The 22,841-nt window shown below is 40.0% G+C and overlaps 1 protein-coding gene across 4 annotated transcripts; it reads left to right on the top strand.

Moving 5' to 3' along the window:
• Positions 1 to 3,400: 3,400 nt before the first annotated feature.
• Positions 3,401 to 21,500, top strand: pfkfb4a (6-phosphofructo-2-kinase/fructose-2,6-biphosphatase 4a). Of its 4 annotated transcripts, none has more exons than XM_042502989.2 (14): positions 3,401 to 3,584; positions 11,417 to 11,533; positions 11,647 to 11,743; positions 11,835 to 11,901; positions 11,995 to 12,069; positions 12,158 to 12,214; positions 12,290 to 12,411; positions 13,234 to 13,441; positions 13,530 to 13,676; positions 13,767 to 13,871; positions 15,128 to 15,257; positions 16,319 to 16,381; positions 16,510 to 16,574; positions 20,270 to 21,500. In XM_042502989.2, exons 1-14 carry the CDS (start codon positions 3,530 to 3,532, stop codon positions 20,327 to 20,329), a joined length of 1,368 nt encoding a protein of 455 aa, XP_042358923.1. In that variant the 5' UTR covers positions 3,401 to 3,529; the 3' UTR covers positions 20,330 to 21,500. The 4 variants fall into 4 exon arrangements, with proteins under 4 accessions (XP_042358923.1, XP_042358914.1, XP_042358898.1 ...); XM_042502980.2 differs by lacking the exon at positions 20,270 to 21,500 and adding an exon at positions 18,502 to 19,330; XM_042502964.2 differs by lacking the exons at positions 3,401 to 3,584; positions 20,270 to 21,500 and adding exons at positions 8,310 to 8,611; positions 18,502 to 19,330.
• Positions 21,501 to 22,841: the final 1,341 nt, after the last annotated feature.

The following is a 22,841-nucleotide window of genomic DNA, read 5'->3' on the forward strand; positions in this document are numbered from 1 at the left end:
GTCTTTCTGAAGACCTTGAGACTATTGTTTTTGCCGTTGTGCCTTTCAGGCTTTGTGAGGCTGTTATAAATAGCAGGAGTGGAGCAGTTATTTGGGACGCAGCCATCTGACTTGGTGTTCGTCTGGAAAAGGTCAACATTATTATGTTTAGATTATATGGTAAGTACCTTTCCCCCACTTGGATCACATGGTTCAGCTACAGTATTTGGGGGATGGGTGAGAGGAAGCTTATCATAAAAACTACTTGGCTCTCCCTGCTGTAAATACGGGATGTCGGCCATGATCAGATGAGGCCCAAATAGAGCGCGACCGCTCAGCTTGTGTTTGCTGTCACATGTCTAAGTGTAAAAGTTCTCAGACAATAGAATAAGACAGAGAGTGTTTGTGGGTGGAAATTTACAGTGTGTTGCAAATGACATACTTCCTCATATAGGAAGGCAGTTGGTAAGTACTTTTCCTTCATTAGTCATTTTGTAGAGACAAGTGCAGTCATGATTATGCTGAAACTCTAACACTAATGTGATGTTGACATAACAGCATCTGGCACACTTCCTACTTGTGTTATTCCAAACAACAAGTCACCTCTATCCCCCAAAATGTCACTCAAATGAATATGTTTTAACCAGAAAGAGACTCAAATAATCACAAAGATAAACAAAATGACAAGACACCAACATACTGTACCTCAAATAAAAACATTGGCCTTTAAAGAAATACAAACAACAGCAAAGACATGCAAAGGAACTACAAAGAGACACAAAACAACCAAAAATATGGACACAAATATACCTCAAAAAGACAAAAACATCATTTAAAATAGACACAATATGACAAAAAATACACAGAGACATGAAACAATAACAAAGACATGCAAAGAAAATACGAAGAGACACAAAACAACTACAATGATACACAAAATGACCCAATTAAATAATTAATTACACAAGTTTCAATAGATTACAATAGGAACTCAGTACAATAAGGGACAGACAAGACCAAAAAAAAAAAAAACAACAGCACATGGAGTGGCTGTAAAGGAAGACTTGCCTGTAAAGGTGGGTTTTCAGTAGACGCTTAAAATGTGACTCAGCAAATCTGATGGACTGGGGATGACTGTTCAAGAGGGCTGGGGCTAAAACAGCAAATGCACCATCACATTTTGTTTTGCTTTTGGAGTGGGAGATAGACCAAATAGGCCAAAATTTGAGGATCGGAGTGGTCAAGAAGTGGAATAAGGAACAAGGAGATCAGAAATGTAACAGGGAGGGAGGTGCAGTGCCTGGTATGTAATCAATCTTGTAGTTTGTTCTGAACTTTACAGGAAGCCAATGGAGGGATGCAAGAAAAGGTGTTATGTGGGACTGGCGGCTCATCCTAGTCAGAAGTCTTGCAGCTGCGTTTTGAACCAGTTAAAGTCTATGTGTCATGCTCCTATGAAAGAGAGGTGGCAGGGCATATACATTTTTGTGCCCATGCAGGGGCCCATTATCACATTGTTCCCTGATGATTATAGAATACAGTCAGACCAAAGCTACCCTGATTAAAAAAAAACAACATAATATATCTATTAAAACTGTGCAATAAAATGATGTATGAAATACCCCGCTGTAAGGAGAAGAATGACGTTTGGATATTGATTATCACAGTCATGTAAGGCTATTGTCAATCTGCTGTTACAGATGCCCAAAAGGGATTCAGGTGGATAGGCTACATCAGGACATGCTGGCCACTTCACTAAGTTTTATTCTGCACATTACTATCTAAATGTGTTATCTTATGCTACGCTCTGTGATAAAGTCCAGCAAGACAGGTCTGACCAGGGTGTTACACAGCGAGTGTGTGCGGGGCGAGCTGCCTGAGGCGTGGGTGTGTGCAGTGTGTGGCAGCGAGAGTAGGATGAGTAGGATGTGTGGTAGGGTTCGATCTCTCTGTCCTTTAGGGAGGAATGTGTTTAGGGTCAGCTGAGTGCCGTCTGACCTTCCACTGTTTCTGTTGTGCTCAATCCAAGTTATCTGAGCTCCATTTGCTTCCCTGTATGTTTTATCTGTCTTTTGTGTGTGTGTGTGTGTGTGTGTGTGTGTGTGTGTGTGATTGTCTCTCGTCCACAGATATGCAGTTACAGGTCTTGTGCCTGACAATTAGTATCATCACTATCACAGGTTGCTGATAAGGTTATAATTTCTGCCACTGTAATTGCCTCAAGTCAAGAATGTGCTTTCCCTTCCTCACCTGAAATCAATGATGTACAACAGCATGTTTAACATATGACTTTTTCTGTTTAAATAAACATTTTGTTACGTTTTGTCAGGGCTGAACGCAGCCCAGGAGAAGTTTCAGCTGGTTACGATCTGCAGTCCTCACCACTGGATGCCACCAAACCCCACACACTGTTTCTTTAACCAAGGAAAACTCAAGGATACTTTTAATGCAGAAAAACAAGTTCTGCAAGTTGTTACTAGAAAATGTCCATACACTTCCTGTTTTATACCGGTATGGACCTAAGTTTTGCATTGCAACATTCAAAAGTGAACGTGGTGTCCTGAATATGCATTGTAAAAATAAATTCTGTGCTCTTTAAAAAACACGGGAAGAAGGCAATGAGCAATGGAAGAAGACATTAGAAAAAATTTGAAAAAAGTACAAGAAAATTACCTGAAAATCAGTGTAAAAAAAAAAAAGTTTTAAAAAAGTAAATGATGATAATAATAATAATAATAATAATAATAATAATAATAATAACAAGGAAGTGGCCTGGAAAAAGTGTTTTAAAAATGTTAGTAATTCTGTAACATATAGTACTGTGAAAAAGTCTTAGGCCACCTTAAACTTTGTTATTTTAGCAAGGTTATAATGTTCACACATATTTATTTCTCTGTAGTCTCTTTAATAAAATACTACCAGAACATACAGGAAACATGTATAAAGTATTTTAAAAAATGCAATTTTTTCAGAATAAAAGACCTTCAACAGGCTAAAGTTACAACATTACAAATAGAAGTAATTCTGTAATGATTAAACTTGTCTTCTCAAGTTCAGTCAACTTAATATTTTTAAGGCAGCCCAGACGCTCACTTTTTAAAGTTAAAACCAAGTGTTAGTTTTTACAGTGTGACGTGTGTCACTTTATGTATTAAAATAGTCTATTCACACAGTATCCTATAGAAATTATTCATATGAAGTCTGATGATGAGTTTTAGTGTATGACTGCATGCTGCAATGTTTGCTGTAATGTCCTAAGTTTAACCATATAGTGTTATCAGGCCCTGAGAGGACTTGAGGGGACATTTCTCAGCAGTCAAAGGGTGGGTAAGGTGGGTGGGGTAGGGTGGGAGGGGGCAGGTAGACTGCCACCTCACTCCATCCAGTTTTGGAAAAAGCCATCCTCCCGGGCCGAGGTCCCACACAAAAACGCACACACAGAGAGAGAAGTGGGTGTGTGAGAGCGGTGAGCAGCATCAGTGAGGCGCTGCTGTAGGACGCACGTACACACACCGTCAGCCAGGCACCGCGCTCCATCAGACAGACGCCCATGATGAGAGGCTGCTCCAGCCGCACCAAGCTCACACACAACCAGGACAGAGCAGGTAAGACACGGAGGCTTTTTTTGGGCAGAGCAGCGCGTGCTGTGGGGTGAAAATTGTGCATCTTTAACCGGATGAGGGGCAGAGTCGAGCGGAGCCAACGACAAGACGTAAACAAGAGCCGATGTGCTGCTGTTGTGCTGGCGCTGTCACCGAGACCTTTACCCTACATTACAACAACAGGCGACAATCTTTGCTGTTATTACAGGAAACAGCCTCATTTGTGACAGCAGCAGTTGTGCTTTGAGGATGAAGAGCCAGGCGGATGCTTTTGGGCTGCTTGCGAAATGTATATTTAAAAAAAAAAATCTAGTTTCGTGTAGCTGGAGCTGATCCGAGGTGTCTGTGGTTGTTATGAGGCTGTTATTTTGATTTTTCACACACAGATCGTGACGGAGATTTTGCAGCGGGTGATGGTTTTCTGGTCGTTTGTTGTGTTTATGCTTGTTGTGATTGTACGGCTCTCACTGGGCTGCAGCGGTAACATTGTGTCTGCTCATACTGAAGCGCTGCGTGTTGACTCGTGAGTTGAGTAAGTCTCTCGGTGTGTTGGATGTTGGTTAACTGCCGAGCGTAATGTTAACACACTATATTGGGAAATGACTTGTCCAGTATAGTACAGGCTAAACGCTGCTAGCTGCAATCACAGCCTGACAGCTGCTGGGAGGAGGAGGAGGAGGAGGAGAGGAGGAGGAGAGGAGGAGCTCAGAGCTGTTTCCTGTTCATGTCCCTGTGTGAAGTGTATGCACATTTGACCTCACTGAAAAGTAGCTGGCATGTTTCATACAGTATGAATGGTTGCCAGCTGCTGTTTTCACACAGGCTGCACAAGCTTTATGCAGATAAGCTATTTTAAAGGGATAGTTCAGTAGTTTTTTATTAAAGTGAGGTTGTATGGACTACTTATTCATAGTCAGTTTATTCCATGCAGTAGGCGACAGGTTTGGAGAAGCAGGATGAAGTTTGACATGGAATAAGCAATCTGCTGCTATGGAGGGGTCAGCAACTAAAACTATTTTAGCCACCTTTAACCCTTTGAAACTAACCCTTTGAAGAAATTATCCAGAAAAAAGCAAGAAATTAATAGAACTAAATAAATACAGGAAAATTCCCTGAAAATTAGTTCAAAAGGAAAAGAAAAAAGGAAGAAAAAGTTGCTTTTTAAAAAATAAACTAAATAATAATAATAATGATGGTGATAATAATTATATTAATAATGACAAGGAAATGACCTGGGGAAAAAATGCTAAGAATTTTGTAACACATAGTACTGTGCAAAAGTCTTAGGCCACCGCAAGGTAATAATGTTCATGCATGTTTATTTCTCAGTAGTCTTGATAATAAAATACAACCAGAACACACAGGAAATATGTATACAGTATTGAAAACACAAATATTTCATAATAAAACAATAAAATAGTAATTAGTATGACCTCCTTTACATTAACATGTCTTGAACTCTATTGGGCAGACAATATGGGATTTACTATACCAATCTGCTGGTATACCAGAAGATTATTTAAGAAAACCTTAAGATAGTCTGTCCAAGAGAATTCAAGAACGTGCTACCTGTAAAGGGAGGTCACACTAAATGTTAACTTCTTGTGCCGACTTTTTTTGGGTGTTTCAATGCATTGTACATGTTCCCTGTTTTCTTTTTTTTGTATTATAATAAAAAGACTGATATATATACTTGCCAACTAACATCTACTGTATGTTATATGATATGGTTTATTACCCCATACAATTCTACTTCAAAACATCAAAATTATCCATTTAAATATGATATGTATGATATGACCAATTGTTCTGCAGCCAACAATGTACAGTATGTGCCACAAAACTCTGCACTGCAGCGTTTGTAGCCTATTACTCGGCTAAGAAAGCCAAAAATATATCCCCAGCATGACTTAGTGTGCCATTTATTTGTGGACGTGATGAACCTGACATATATTATAGTCTACTCACAGTCAGGGAATTTGAGAGAGTAGGAGCTATTTAATTAGAAAACCTCCATCTCACCATATTTAGGTCACAGGCCCTGTTGCTTTAAAGACTGACTGTAAAGCTCAACTTAATCTGTGCATCAGTCCACACGGAGCGTATAAACACACAGATAGACTGTGGATCACCACTGTATTATGCACACCTGCACAGTGCAATCCAATGCAACAACTCTGCAAACAGTCTTGTTTTTGTAAAGCTTATAATGGTTATTTTTGTTGACACTTTGGATGTATTTCTATTGTTGTTCTTAGACCGTTGTGAAGGTGGAGTTACTGAACTGCGTTCATTCCTAAGGCACCTGAGACAGACAGAATATCAGAAAACACCTTGATACAAAAATCCTCTTACAACTTTCCAACCCCAATTTTCATTTAATTGTCACTAGTTCAGGTCATGTTAAAGCACAACAATAAGATTTACACCCAAAACAACTCTAATTCACATGCCATGATCGAAAAGGAACAGGGAAAGGAAGAAATAATCTCATTTTACATGCCCCTTCCCGAAAACATACATAAACAAAAGAAATAGATGGTCTGTCAGTTACAGTTGCTTAACAACCAACACTTACAGTAAACTTGGATAGAAAAAAAATACATAGAAAAAATTAAGAGCCACAAGTCACATTCAACAAGGGGACAGATTCTACCTGACAACTTCACACAGTCTAATTAATTTGTCATTATTTATCTTCTTAAACTGAAAATATTTTCCCAACACAATAATACTGTAATCCACAGTTTGACGCTGACCACTGAAATACACATCTGCTTTAATGTAGTCCAAGCAAACTTAAACTAAAATTTCCCTCTGTGTTCCTTGTCCTCTGAAATAAAAACAAACAACTTTAGTAAATTTTCTGGTAATACTCTGCTCTTTGCCTTATACATATCTTATAATGTCTGTAACTCAGCCAAATCTTAAAGTTTCAATAATCCTGATGTAATAAAAACTCTTACATCTGCACATTATAAGCATGTCATGAACAGGAAATGTATCATTTGTGACATGCCTGTTGAGTCTGATTGCATTGCATACTTGTACACTGGTAGAGTATGAGCCTGAGTACACACAGAGGGAGGGAGGGAGAGAGATGCTGCCATCTCATGGACATTGTCAGCTCAGTCTTGTTGGATTACCTTAAATGCCCCCATGAGAAGTTAAAACATTTGTCACTTGATTTCTTATTTTATCTGTGAAAAAATTACAGTACCGAGAAAAAGTGCAGATTGTATTAATTGTCACAAGAGCTATAACAATTTGCCGGTGAATCATTTAGTTGATTGATAGAAAATTAATAGCCAACTATTTTGATAAATGATAACTGAATGTCAAACCTTTGCTAGTTCTAGTGTATTGAGTGAGAGATTTTGCGGCTTTTCTTTGTCATTTATGATAGTAAATGAAGAGTCTTTAGGTTCTGGACAAAAGAAGCAATCTAAAAATATCACTCTGGCCTCTGGGAAAATGGGAAAACTTTATTAAAAACATTTTATAGGTTAAACTATTAATTAATAGTGAAAAATTACATCAGTCAATAATGAAAATAATACTTAGTTGCAGCCCAGTCACAATAGATTGTTTCCCCAGAAGATATTGTGACTAATTATGGTAGGAAAAGCAAAGGTGTTACTAAGAACATTAACAGTCACTTTTTAGCTTAGATGTCCAGTAAGTCATGACAGTGAGTCAGCATGTACAGAGTTTTTTCCCAGTAGATGGTTTGACTTGTTATAGTGGGAAAGGCGCAGGTCTAATTCCTGTAAAGATGAGACAGCTCACAGGAATGAGGTCTCCTCTCTGGTCGATGGTGCAGCAATAACAGCCTGGAACTGTACGTCAGCATAATTTAAGAGCTTGCGGTGGACTTGTGTAATAAGGAGGGAGAGCTACTGCTGGTTATGAGCAAACAGGTGGTTGAGAGACAATCTCCTCCTTACTGAAATGGGAAGATGGCTGTGCCTCCACAGAACAAAGCTCACCAAAGAATATTATTTTTAAGAGCTTAGGAAATTTGGAGGGTGAAAGATTGTAGTGTTACAGTTCTACTGGACTGATACAGAAAGTATGCTCAGTTAAGTATCTATCTATCTATAGTGTGTGTGTGTGTGTGTGTGTGTGTGTGTGTGTGTGTGTGTGTGTGTGTAAGTGTGTACAAATTTATACTGATGTGTCTATACATATAAATACACACATACACAAAAGCTAAATATATTTACATGACCAAGTCTGATGTGCAGATCAGATTCCAAATTTGATCTCCCATATTCAAAAATTAACAAGATTTATCTTTACAAACATTAACTTCCTATATCTATTTATACACATGGAATATATCATAGTTGTCTACATATATACACAAAAACACATAGGCTGCTTATTAAATCCATATGACAACCAGTGCCTGCGAAAGCCCTTCCTCATCCATTTAGGCTTAAACTGGATAATGTTGTTGACATTCCTGCAGTTCCCTGTTTAAACTATCCCACAGTTTCACTCCACAAGTGGGATTATGAAAAATGTTCATTGTTGTTTTATCAGATGTTGTTTGTTTTCAGTGTTAAATTTAACTTTAACCTTAATCGAGGTCAAACCTGAAACACTGTAGCCTTTTCTTGCTGCTACATTTGCATCCTCCCGCCTAAAGAAACGTGTCTGAGCTCTTTGCGCAGCTCGTGTCAATTACGGTGAAGCAGAAAATGCGCCGCGCCTGTATTGCAGTCATTACGGTCGACCGTTGGCCTCCATTGTGGCCAGACCGGAGCACGTGACCGCTGCGCTGCGAGACATACCGGATTATCTCCATCACAGCGGAGCAGCGCGGATGAAACACCGGTCACCTTCAGAGCAGCATCACGGCAAAAGGCCCCGTGCTCCCGCCGCGGCTGCCTCCACCTCACCGCCAGCCGGAATGGAGGACAGACCACCGTCAAATCCGCGGGAACTCACCCAAAACCCCCTCAAGAAGATCTGGATGCCGTATAAAAATGGCCTTCCCGAAAAACACATTTCTCAGAGAAAGGGTGCGTATGGCGACGTGGCGCCGGTTAGCAACTGTATGTTTAGCTGTATGGTGACTGGTTTTCAACAGATGTGTCGTTTCTTTCGTCCGACGTCCGCATTTGCAAACCAGAAGCACCTCGGTAAGTGAAATAATTACCGCTGATCTGCCCTCCGCACGGAGCGCAGACCTCCCTGCTGTGATGTTAGATGACGTTACCACGGTTATCAGCGCGTGGAGCTCAGTGCGCGTGGCTCAGATGTCTTGCTGTCGCTGCAGCCATCTGGCTCACACGGTTATGTAAGGATCCACGCGATGATCCCCGCAGATGAAGGGTGCTCGCAGCCAGGAGAAAGGACTGGTGGTACTAGGGGAGTCCATCTCGTTGTTGCTGTGTGCCAAATGTAGTTGTGGGTAAACAGGAATTGTATCCCTGCAGTCATGTGAGTGATTTGCACCCTGTGGATGTGCTGGGGTTTTTTTCACACATAGGTCACTTGTCTGTGTGGTCAGTGTCTCCTCGCTGTGGAAATTTGTTTTAATCAGTGGGCTAAAAAGTTGATTGGCAGACTATAACACTGGGGGTGGAGGGTATGCACAGCCAAAAACATTTACAGGTGCAAGGTGATCAGACTGAGGCAATCAGTCAACCTGCTGTAGTAAAAGCTCCCAGCAATTTTAACAATGCAGAGAGAGATCTTCATAAGGCAGCGTTTCCCAAACCTCTCCTGCAGTAGCACTAGTCGTGCATGTTTTAGATTTCTCCCTGCTGCAGCGCAGCTGAATTTAACAATCAGCCTTTCATCAAGTAGCTGCACAAGTTCACAACAAGTGGATCACTTGAATTAGCTGTGCTGCAGCAGGGAGAAATCTCAAACATGCAGGAAGAGCGGTACTGGAGGAGAGGTTTGGGAAACACTATCATAAGGCATTGTCAAATCATCACAAAGCAGAAGAAACAGTATATGGACACAAACACATTAATCACACAGGCGATTTTGGGCTGTATGACTGAGGGTCAGTCTACTCTCAGGCTGAAATATTCAGAGCAGAGCTGAACAACATTGTCTGATACTCCCACAGCCTGATACTTGCAGAGTGGGGAGAGAGCATACCTCAAAGGGATTTGAAACATCACAAACAATATTATACAGGCATATATATATATATATATATATATATACATATATATATATATATATATATATATATATATATATATACACACAATGCAACAGTAGTTAAGTCAGATGTATATTATATGTCACAAATCATCCAGAACTTATCGTAAAAACTTCAATGTAGAAAAAAATACAGAGAAATAGTAAAAAAAACAAAAAACAGTAATTGCCCAAAAATATTTTTAGGAATACAGCCAATTCAGCTTAGCAATTGATAAGAATTTTGAATACATTTTAAATTCAGCTCATCAAAAGTTAAGTTAATGTAGTAACTCCTTGAGAGAATGGAATTATCTTGAAAGCTACTATGTTGAGAAATATGTAGAAAAATACAAAATGTAATGTATTCCTTGCCCAAAAAGAGACAAAATTTGTATTTGGACCTACGAAAGGAAGAATGACACAAACAAAAAGGTCAGTGAAAACAAGGGTTGCATTAACAGAAATAAACTTTTTGGAAAAGGAAATTCATACAGATGATTTGTAAAAGTAAAGTGAGGTCTTTCAGGTCACACTGTAGAAAAAAATGCTTTCTTTTCTTCCAAACTATAATCACTTACAAAAAAGGATTGAGATCAAACGCTACATTTTAGCCCGTAGGTGATAGATAGAGTATTATGTGTAAAAATATGCAGTGCCTCTCTTTGTAAACAGATGTTAATGTCCCCTCTCTTCTGGGGGGGTTCACATGCTCAGTGTCAGTATACTTGTGTTGAAATGCGCAGCCACAGGGTTGTTTTGGCCGTTTGTGTGTATGATACTTATATGAAAGTTTTAAAACTTCTCTGAAATGTGGGTCTGGAGACGGAGAATCATCGGACAGCTGCAGCCAACTCTGATCTGATTGTTTCAACCTGAGAGAAGATCACAATCTCCTGAGTGATGGCGATGTTTGTGTCTATGTTTTGCTTGGTCAGCTTTGCATATTGGAAGTTGCTCTGAGCTTTTAGTACAGTGTGTGGATCTCCTGTCGGATTCTTGCCAAAACTACCTCCCTGATACTTCTGCGTTACTGCAGTATCAGGGAGGTAGTTGTGAAAGGTACTTTTTGTAAAGTATTCCATGCATGCAGCAGACCTGTTTGGACAGACGGTGCCGTCTTCCTGCACTTTCACAGACAGGGAATGTTAAAACATGGACGTTGCAACTCCGATGTACGCAAGACATTGCATATGGCGAAGGAGCACCCTCAGAACTGATCACGCTCTCTGACCCAGTCATCTGTGCACACACTGCGTCTGTGTGTGGAAACTAGCTGTTAGCTCTCTCCAGATGTCTTGAGCAGTGCAGTGTTTCTCAACTCCTCGGGCACGGCCTGGCGCCACCGTGACCTCTGCTCCCGGCCGACGATGCTCAGAGTGGTGTGACGTGTGACTCGATTGCACACACATCAATAATAAGGACAATCTGATATTTATGTTAATATTATTTCTTATGAATTCTGAAATATGTAAGATAGTATAGAGATTTTGGATGTGATGAAGGCATATTTGCAGCTGTGAAAATAATAGTTGAACAAGACCTTGTTGACCTTTTATGTTTGTGCTGAGGTGTTACACGTTTTTACGCAGAAATTGGTTTAACGTCTCCCGTGTGCATTGTGTGTGATCAGCACATGACTTTCTTTTTTTCATCTTTCATTCCAGTATGTATGACCAACTGTCCCACCCTGATCGTGACTGTGGGCCTTCCTGCCAGGGGGAAGACCTACATCTCCAAGAAGCTGACCCGCTATCTGAACTGGATCGGTGTGCCCACCAGAGGTACGACTTCTCAGCATTGTCGGCTCTCTTCTGAATCTTAGAAACGTCAGTGAAGAGAGAAAAGACACTTGATTCACTAGATTTAAGTGTCCTCGCTTCCATTTTTCCAATAGAGTTCAATGTTGGACAATACAGGAGGGAGTGTGTGAAGATTTACAAGTCCTTTGAGTTCTTCCGTCCAGACAACGAGGAGGGGTTAAAGATCAGACGGTAAGAGTTTCAAGTGGCCTCAAACTTCCTCAGTAATTTGTGTGACCACCGATGATGTGACATTTCCTGTGGTTATCTGTGATGTTTACAGCCAGTGTGCCTCAGCAGCGCTGAACGATGTGCGACAGTATCTCACAGAAGAGGGAGGCCAAGTGGCGGTGGGTGAAATGTTAAATGCTGTCTTAGGAAGGTCAAAGACAGTGCGCATTGTATAAGAGCTTATTGATGTTTGTTCTTTTTCTGTGAAACAGGTTTTTGATGCAACAAACACTACCAGAGAGAGGAGGGAAACCATCATCCAGTTTGCAGAGCAGAATGGCTTCAAGGTAACCTGTTAGGTCATAGTTCTGCGAGGACACGCTGCATCAGTTTACATTCACACAAAGCTCGATCTGTTGCTCCTTTTTTTCTCAGGTGTTCTTCGTAGAGTCTGTGTGTGAAGACCCAGATGTCATACAGGAGAACATAGTGGTAGGTGTTTGTTTGTTTTAAGGAAATGAACTTCTGCCCACGTTGCACTCACTCTTCTGCCGTTTCTGTGTTTAGCAAGTGAAGCTGGGGAGCCCCGACTACACCAACTGTAACACAGAGGAAGCAGTGGAAGATTTCATGAAGAGGATCAAGTGTTATGAAAACTCCTATGAGACCCTCGATGAAGTCCTGGACAGGTGAGGTGGAGAGTGTGTTAGGAAAGACGTCCTGGCTGTGCAAAAATGTGGAGAATAACTATCTAAGCATTTAAGCATAGGTTTTCAAATTAGCTGCAGCCACCAGCCAAACGCAGGGAAATTATGCAAGTGGTTGCCAGATTTGTTGAATTCACCACCCAAAAAAAACAATGGTGAAGTAATGAGTAGATGGTAGATTTTGGAATCCACTAGCCCCAGTGGCAGATGGACAAAAAAAAGTTTATTTCTCAAACTGCAAATTATTAGGTTGCAACATTTAGTTGATTAGTCGATTATTCGATGATCAAAATAGATTGGCATCTATTTTGATCATTGAATAATCATAATTAATCTTTTTTTGTTGTTTTTTAAATATATTTTGGGGTCATACTTCTTAAATGTGAGAATGTGATGTTTTTTTTATCATACATGATAAATTAGAATAGTTTTGTATTTTTGGACTCTTGGTGGGATAAAATATGCTATTTCAGGATGTCACATCGAGCTCTGGGAAATAACACATGGCATTAATCTCTATTTTCTGATGTTTTATTGACCAAAAAAAAAAGAAAGAAAAAATTAATTATAATAATCAGTAGTTGCTGGCCGCAGCTCTACTAATGATGCTGCGGTTCCCAAATCCAAACACAGGTTTTGGCTCAGTCACATGAAGAATGCTGAACTGAAGTTTTCGTGTGTGTGTGTGTGTGTGTGTGTGTGTGTGTGTGTGTGTGTGTGTGTGTGTGTGTGTGTGTGTGTGTGTGTGTGTGTGTGTGTGTGTGTGTGTGTGTGTGTGTGTGTGTGTGTTTTCTCTCCTCTCAGGGATCTCTCCTACATTAAAATCATGGACGTGGGTCAGCGGTACTTGGTCAACAGGGTGTTGGACCACATCCAGAGCCGAATCGTCTACTACCTCATGAACATTCACATCACGCCGCGCTCCATCTACCTGTGTCGCCATGGTGAGAGCGAGCTGAACGTCAATGGTCGAATTGGAGGAGACTCCGGCCTCACGTCTAGAGGCAAAGAGGTACATCAAAACTTTTTCAACAACGGGGATATTTTTCCTTTTTTTTTCACGTGACTTGATTGAAAATATAAAAATCTTTTCCGTTCAGTTTGGGAAGAAGCTGAGCCACTTCATCCAGGCGCAGGGCATCAGCGACCTGAAGGTGTGGACCAGTCAGATGAAGAGAACCATCCAGACAGCCGAGGCTCTCAGTGTGCCCTACGAACAGTGGAAGGTCCTGAACGAGATCGATGCAGTGAGTACTACGTTCCTGACTGCTGAACACAGCTGTTTGGTGACGTGTGCGGTATTAATGGAGACAAATCTGCGTGTGATGTCATTTCAGGGCGTGTGTGAGGAGATGATGTATGAGGAGATCCAGGAGCACTATCCTCTGGAGTTTGCTCTGAGGGACCAGGACAAATACCGCTATCGCTACCCGAAAGGAGAGGTCAGTGTCTAAAATCTAACGCCATTATGTCTAATGATGTGATGTAGTTATGTAACTGTTTAAGTGTATTTTTTATGGTAATGTCAGAGTAGCATATTTGTGGACAATGTGTCTCTGTTTGAATTTTGGAATTTCCCAAAGCTCCTTTGTGAATATAAGGCCACACTCACTCTCTCATAGAAACACACGTAACCACAAACACAATTAAACTGTATCCAGATGGCTGCCGGCCACTTACTCTCCGCTAATGAGCCTCAGCCCGGACGAGCAGCCTCTTAACAGATTTGGCTCAACACCAGAATACAGTAAACAAAGACTTCACATTAGTGTGTGTGTGTGTGTGTGTGTGTGAGAGAGAAAAATGTGAGGTTAGGTTGTTTACTGTGTGTCTGAATGCCCGCCGGTCTGTTCTCACCTTAAGTCCATCCCATTACCTTTCCATTAATCTAACACAGAGAGATGGATACGGGCATTAGTTGGCTGCTGGGCGGACAGTGCTGATGTATAGCCTCGGGGAATCTTGTTAAATCAAGTGTTTGTCTAGACAGCCCGTATCGATTTTCCCCCCGCTGAAATGTCAGTCTGTTTAACTGTTAAACGATTATTCAGCAGACTGTGTGAAGAAAATGGATTGCACTGAAGTTGTAATGAACAGATTTACAGCTCTTTCACTGATTTATTTATTCATTTACTTTCATTTTAAAGGTGTTAATATGTTCTTCTTTGGTGATGATCTCAAAATAAATTTAATGGAAAAAAATAAACATGGACAGGGATGTCTTAAAGGGACAGTACAACCCAAAATAACAACAACCTGTAGTGCTGTCTATGTGTGAGTTGGAGAGTGTTGGAGATATCGGCCGTAGAGATGTCTGCTTTCTCTCTAATAAAATGGTGCTCAAAGGGCCAACATTTTATTTTTTTGAAAAACATAACAGCAATGTCACTTTCCAGAAATCACGACCCAGTTACTCAAGATAACCCACAGACTGTTGTGAGCAGTTACACGTAGGAACTATTTTCTTTTTAACAAACAGAATCAGGATTTCTGAAAAGAGACATTGTCGTTTTTTTCTCTTTTTTTTCCTCCAAACTTTTTTCAATTCAATGCCTCCAGCACTCAGCAACAATCTGCACTGATAAATAGCTCTAAAGGTAAACTGTCCCTTTATGCACATAATAATAATCCTCAGATTAGATTGTACTTTGCTGTCTGCCTGTCTGATTTAGTGCTTTTTGTGTCTCCTGTGACTCAGTCCTATGAGGACCTGGTGCAGCGGTTGGAGCCGGTCATCATGGAGCTCGAGCGGCAAGAGAACGTGTTGGTCATCTGTCACCAGGCCGTCATGCGCTGCCTTTTGGCCTATTTCCTGGACAAGACAGCAGGTCAGCCATTTAACTGAACCCCTGAAGGCAGCTAAGTAGAGCACCTTAGCACACATATAGAAACATACACACCAAAACTTACACAGATAAACACAAAGCACTGTGGGGAATGTAGGAAATAAATTTACAAAATAGAAATACATACAGTAAGTATAGGGAAAAGTGGATTTAATGCTTTTCCAAATTTAGGGTTCAGTAAAGATTTGAGTTTGAATAAGATTATCTTGAAGGTACATTTCCCCTCGTAGTTATGCAGTTACCTTTTCACCATAATAAGGTATTCATGTCTCCAGTCCTGGTCTTTCATAAGGCACTGGATAAAATGTTTTGTAAACTTTCAGTTTTCAGTGTAAATCTGACATACTTGGACAGTGCCCACATTAAAAAGTGTGTTTCACTCCTGGCTGACTGACCCGATTTCCACTTTGTAGACCAGATCACTGTAGCAAAATATCTGACTGAAAAAACAGAAAAAACTCAAATCTTCTGTTAAAAATGCACAAATACAGAGTACATTTTGACATTTTGCCAACAGCTAAGGCTACATTATTTACCACAAATCTTTTCTTCTTCTTCTACATCAGTCGCCAGAGTGCAAATTGCAGTGCAGGCTACTGTTTCAGAGCAACGAAGAAGAATTGATTTGTTTGTGAAAGTACTTTAAAGTTTATTCATAAATTCTGTGCCATCTCATCAGTGCATAGACAGTTGTACTCGCTGGTACCTGATCCAGCATTTTAAGAAGTATCGGAGGCCTCTCCAATACCGGTATTGGAACAACACTGGATCTAACAGTTGAAAATATCGTTCTTCTGCAAGTTAATACATGTTGAACAGGCATTTTGATAAATTACTCTGGTCATTTACTCTCAAATATATCATAGCAATTATAGAAAAAAAGCATAGTTGTTAACTCAAGTAATATCTTTCCCTCCTCACTGTTGTCCCCTCTATAAAAATTACAGACAAAAAAAAATAGAATCTATAAATTATGTACAGCAGTAAGAGTTCCTTGTTTGTTCAGGTGTTTTCATGAACCTGTGCAATTTTTCTTTACACAGAGGAGCTGCCGTACCTCAAGTGCCCGCTGCACACTGTGCTGAAGCTAACGCCGGTGGCCTATGGTAGGACTGGTCTCCTATTAGCATTTAATGCGCATGATGAATCCATTTCTAATAACAATAATTAAAACACTCCAAACACTCTTCTGCCTCCTGAACTAATGAAACAACACCTCTGTGTGCATACTTAGGCTGTAAGGTGGAGTCCATCTGCTTAAATGTGGAAGCAGTCAACACACACCGAGAAAAGCCAGAGGTGGGTATAATGGCATGCGCGCACACACACACACACACACACACACACACACACACACACACACACACACACACACACACACACACACACACACACACACACACACAGAGAGAGAGTAAGCACACACATACTACAGCTGATCCGCTTTGTATAAAGGTAATAGATGGTTCACAAACAGGCTGATCCGACAGCCTCAGGTGCTGAACGTCATGTGATGTTTCACTGCAGCTGCCGCTCCTTCTGATGGCCATGTTTTTAGAACCAGTGGTGTGAATCATAATGAGCCCAGAGCAGGTCTTATGTGTGGATTATATGTTCTCAGGACAACAACAATGATTAATGCTCCTGTTCCTCACACCCTTTAAACAAATATGCCTGTGAGCGGATCAGGTTCCAAAGTTTGATGCTGAAAAGAACTGATAAAAGTAGTAACAACAGCCATTTATAGTTCTCAGTGTAAAAAATCAAAATAATAATTACAGCCATACCAAACAGTTTGAAGATTTATTCAAAACGTTGATATTCAAAGCCTAAATCAATCTTACAATGCTGTGCAGTTTTTCTTTTTCTTCTTTTTTTTTTTGCATGTCAGTCGACTCTGTTTGAACGCTGTGTTTCTGCACAGTCGCACACAAAGATTAGGCTACACTAATATTATTAGCATTATGTCATTTGCGGTATTAGATTCTACCGATGGTTGCATAGGATTGTTTCTGACCGGAAAAAAAGAGGCAATCATTTCCAAAATTCACAAGATGTTTTAATCTGAGGGAATATTCTACTCCAATCCACATTTGTTAGTGTTTAGCCTTTCAAAACAAGCATTTTCACTGCTGTCAAAAAACTGTTTGCTCTCCTGCGTTACCACACACAGAGGGAGGCACGCATCTGTGCGAATAAGGCGGTGTGGCACCAGTCTAACAGGACCATAAATCCCATTAATATTACTCTAACGCTGTTATAGTAAATTATGTAAAGGTCCTGTGTGTAGAATAAGGGGCACCTATTGGCTAAAATGGTTTATAATAATCATAACTATATTTTCGTTATTTTATAATCGCCTAAAAAAGAATTGTGATGTTTTTGTTACCTTAGAATGAGTTGTTTATGTCTACATATGGAGCAGGTCCACCAAGTTGTTTTTACAGTAGCCCAGAACGGACAAACCAAACTCTGGTTCTAGAAAGGGTTAAACATTTGCCTGTTTTTTTGTTTATTTTTTTTTTTTGCTTGACACACAGGAGATTCAGTTGGTTGCATCTGCAGCTTCACCACTACATGCCATTAAATCCCAAACACTAGATGTTTAAGTTGTTACAAAAAATAGATGAATAAAGTGTGGCCCTCTGTGGTATGAAATGAAGTATTTGGTTTGAGGAACACTTTTGTTTGCTTTTGTTTTTGGTTTGATGATGAGGTGAGACATTTAAAGCATCATTTGAAAACCTCAACAGAAACTTCAAATGTTAAAAAATGACATTCAGAACTGCCTTTTTCAAAATGCAAACATTGGCTTGTTAGCAAGGACTATGACAGGGAATATATAGTAATGTACCTTATATGAGTAATGTGATGTAAGGCTTAAAAAATCTGTACAATCATGATTATTTCTTCACACTCACAGGTGAAGGTAGGGATTTTTTGTCGATTGTCCATTTTTCATAAACCCTCTTTGTGGGATCTTTCTTATATTTTTGTAGATGTGAAATCATCTTATTGGATTAAAAAAAAAACATTAGCTCAGTCTAAGAAAAGCCGCTGCAGTGGTTTAATTTCTTCTTGACTCTCACTGCGAACACACAACCGACAAAGACAGGAACAAAAATGTCACATCTTTCAAGTCTTGGCCCAGTCTGTGTGCAGTGGATTTCCGATGTGTTTTGATCCCTCCCCCTCTTTGTGTGTGTGTTTTTTTTTTATCAAACAGAACGTAGAAGTGTCGCGGATGTCAGAGGAGGCTTTGCTAACAGTGCCAGCTCACCAATGAGGCAGTACCCCTCACCCCACCCCCATCCTCCTTTACCCCTCTTTACGCACAACGCACCTGCCAAACTCAGTCTTTCTTCTCCATCTTCTTTCTGATTGAATCACACTTCACTCTTCTATCCTTCTGGGTTTTTTTTTTATATTTAAAGACGGGATGATGGTGGTAATTGACTGGAATCCAGTTCCTAATTTTGATTATTAATCTTATGACACGGATCTTGTGTCTCGAGCACATTCTCCCTTTTTTTTTGGAGAATAACTGAAGAGCCTGTGAAGGTTGTTTTTTTTGTTGTTGTTTTTTAACTGACGCTGTAATCTCAGCTATGAAGGAATGAAACTACAGCACCTTTTTTTTGTTTATGAAAGTAGCGAGTCGTGATGTAGTTTGTTTTTTCATTGATCTGAACTGATTTTACAATGTGAACTTTTATCAGTATCACTTTATATTTCTGTTGGTAGGACTCAGGACACTCTAATCTCAGTTTTACAGAATCGCACAACTCTAACCACGGTTGTGCCTTTTTATATTTTGCACAGAAAAAAATCAACTCTATGTTAATTTTCTTATTAAATGTCCTCTATTACAGTTTGTCTCTAGTTTTCAGATGTCCAACACTGTCTTATGAAGATCCTGGAAGTGCAGACTTTGTTTTATTGTTTTTTTGTTCAACAATGTGAAGGTACTTCAAAGTATATTCATCTCACTGAAGAGGAGATATTTCTGTTAATGTTTCTAAATAAACTCCACTCCACAATTTAACGAATCCTTACCACACTCTTCTTGTGCTTCATTTTAGAAAATTTGACATGAAAGCAGTTTTACTCCGAAAGTTCGGATCTTTGGTGAAATGCTTTACCTTGATGGTACGATTAAATACATCTCGACTCAATCTTACTCAGAGATCAAAAGTGTCTGACTACTTCCTTCCTATTCGTACAGTCCACAGATCAGATGCTGAGTGCGGTGCCCTTCCTGTGCACTCTGCTGTGCAAACTCAAGAGATTTCCCTATTCATTCACATGCAGAGGGCTGCACTGGGGTGCCATTCATCAGCCTGAACAAAACACTCACTGTCACACACAGATCTCTTTCTGGCTCGATTGAGAGCGATAACAAAATGAAAGCTGATATTCACAGATAATAATACTGGCACTTTGTTAAAAGGCTTAGTCGGTTTTTGAGAATAAAAGATGATATTGCAGAAAGTACAAGTTTACCAAGACATGCTACCATGAGCACGGTGTGATTCGACTAAAGAAAACATTTAAAAAGCTTAAATCATGAGGTACATAATAAATGCTGCTATCGTGGTTCATTATATGTTGATGGCAGCATCTTAAAGCTGTAAAACAGGTCTGGTAATCTGCACTTTAATGAGGTTTCAACCTGAAGCATCCAGAGCAGCTTTAAAGAGGTGGAATCCTCTGAGGCCAAACTGTAAGCACATCACTTAAAAAGTATAACCTTTTCTGAACTGGCAAACGTCTGCCCCACACACACACACACACACACACACACACACACACACACACAGAGAGAGAGAGAAAAGAAAAGAAGTTATCACAAGTGCAAAAACAGCAGGGATCTGCAGTATGCCACTGTACGTAACTTGTGTTTGTGTATGGCAACTTAAATTGCAGCGCTTTTATCGATTCCCTGTAAAAGTTTATTAAAAAGTCGTCTGACACTGACTCGTTCCTCTTTCCAGAATGTGAACATTCACCGTACGACTCAAGACGCCCTGCAGACTGTCCCTCCTCACCTCTGACTGCAGCTGGACCTCTAGCTCTCTCGCTGTCCTTTTCGACGGACTCTTGTGGTAAATTCACTTTTCCAATGTGCACGACCTGCTCACCGCGGTGACCGTCTGGGTGATGTGCCTCCTCTTGCTCCGTCAACACCTCTGCCACACACACACACACCTCTCTATAACTGTCCGTCTTTTTGGTTTTGAAGGAACCTGAACACAGTGAGTGTTCGGGCCTCAGTGTTCATATTTGAAAGCTGACTCAGCACAGCTGGTCCAGATTATTTATGAATTGAACACTTTGCTCACGGCAGGTTCTTGTCTGTGTGTTGAGTTACTGTGTGTTGATATTGTGCAGCAGTAGAATTAACACTGAAGGTCAAAGTATTATTATCCATGTGGCTTCATCAAGTGATCTTTTCTGCTACATGTGTGACCTGGTACTGTATTATGAAATCGTTTTATGTGACGTGTCTTCAGTGATAATGTGCAATGTGAAGGTTATAAACCTACCTGGAAACAAAATGATGAAGCTTATAATATTTAAAATATGTGATGATTCAATGAATGAATGGACTGGGTCATTATTAGGTTTTCTATGGTGAAAACAAACTTAAATTTTATATAGAGGGGTTAAATCAAATCTCAGCTTTCTTCCGATGATTCTAACTTTTAGTGAGATCTGAACACTTTTTTTAGTGAAGATTATTAGCAGTATTGGAAATTCAACAATGCAATATCAGCTCAGAGCTGTTGGTGTTGATACAGTCGTGACTTCGGATGTACATCCCAGCTCCACTGTAATGAAGATGTGATATTTTTGTAAACATATTGGTCATTATCTCTGCCATTAAAGGGTTTAATTATTTATTTTGGCCGCACCGATAATTGTTTTCATGTTTGGTTCATATGCCAATACTTTCTGAATTAATCGATTCATTTTTGAGTCTAAAAAAAGTCAGTAAATAATGAAGAAATGGGCATCACATTTTCTCAGAGGCTAAGTTGACGTGTTCAACGATGCAGTTTTGTCTCACCAATCATCTACAACCCAAAGATATTCAGCGCATCATCTTAAACTATGCGATCTGTTTTTCGTGGTCGTATTTTTAACAATTTTACTCCTGTCAAGCACTTTGTGACCTTGCTCTTTGAAAGGTGTTCTACTAAATAAACTTTTAACATTGGAAAAGCTAGTAGCTGAATGTTTGCTTTAAAAAGTCACAAATCAATGTTGCTGCCAGTTAGTTTAATGCTGATGAACTGAATGACTGATTGTCTCAGCTGTTATTTATTGAGAACATGTGGAGGTGTCGGTGGAGTGCATTGGCACAATAATGTGTTGGGTGAACTGGTCAACGGATGGAGGTTGAATGAGGCTTTTCTTTGTCTCTCTGTCCCATGTGGGTTTCCTAAAGTGAGGGACAGGTGGCGCATAATGAGGTGGAGGCTGCATGATCAGAATCAAACACATAAACTGGCACAATGTAAATATATGATCATCAGCAGTGAGTGTCCAGAAAATAATTTGATCTGCTCAGGGTTCCCACACTTTTTTCACACATCCAATTCAAGAACTTTCCAGGCCTTATTCCCTCGAATTCAAGGACCCAACACTGCATTGCAACAGTGGTCATTTTTATAATAAAGTAGCAGGCTTTACAGGAGCTCACAGACAATTAAAAAGAAGGAGGCCTGGATGTGTGAACATCTCTGAGGTGTTACAGTGATGACAGACTGCGGCCTCTTGACTTCTTTAACACAGCAAGACAAAAAAAAAACATGAAGGTTGAGGGACAGAGATGGGGAGTCTATTTTTAACTAAATGCATACATTTGAGCACTTTTAACAACCTTTGTCTATCAATGTCTGTTTTCTAAAAGTTTCAAGGCCTTAGATTTTTCCCCGCACAAATTCACAAACTGAAAATTTCAGAGACCCTCAGGATCCCATCTAGTATCTGTCCATTTTCTCCTTTTTTAAAATCAAAATGATGCCATTAAGGCTTCTCCTCTGACTTCCTCATGCACATGAAAGACTTTTGAAAGACTGATTTAAACATTTTAAAGACTTTTAAGGATCTGTGAGATCAGTGCCGATGTTAATGTTAATATTTCTTACCAAATTTTATTTAAAAAATCAGCACGTCATGGGTTGAAAGTGGCTTAATCGGCCATCTGCTGTCTTAAATCGGCTTTGAATCTTGCAAAACCATTGCTGACATAAGAGTCAACTAGTTAGGACTTATCTATGTCATTAAAATTTGACAAAGACGCTAGTGATACACTAATCAAAACTTTAACTAGTCAACTCTTGCCTCACAAATCCACCCCGTCGCCTCCTCGCACCTCCGCCTCTTGTCCCACTTTTTCACATTTTTCAGAAATATTCAGGGGGTGGAGTTAGGCTCAGAGGTGGGGGCAAACTTCACTACTCCAAATCAGTTGGAACACATTGTAAATGTGACCAAATGGAGCACAACTAAAATGGTACACACACATTCAGCAGCATGACGATACTACTTCCTCTTCTT

Source organism: Plectropomus leopardus, chromosome 2 (assembly GCF_026936395.1).
Source record: "Plectropomus leopardus strain MGB_pleo_1.0 chromosome 2, ASM2693639v1, whole genome shotgun sequence".
NCBI lineage: Eukaryota > Metazoa > Chordata > Actinopteri > Perciformes > Serranidae > Plectropomus > Plectropomus leopardus.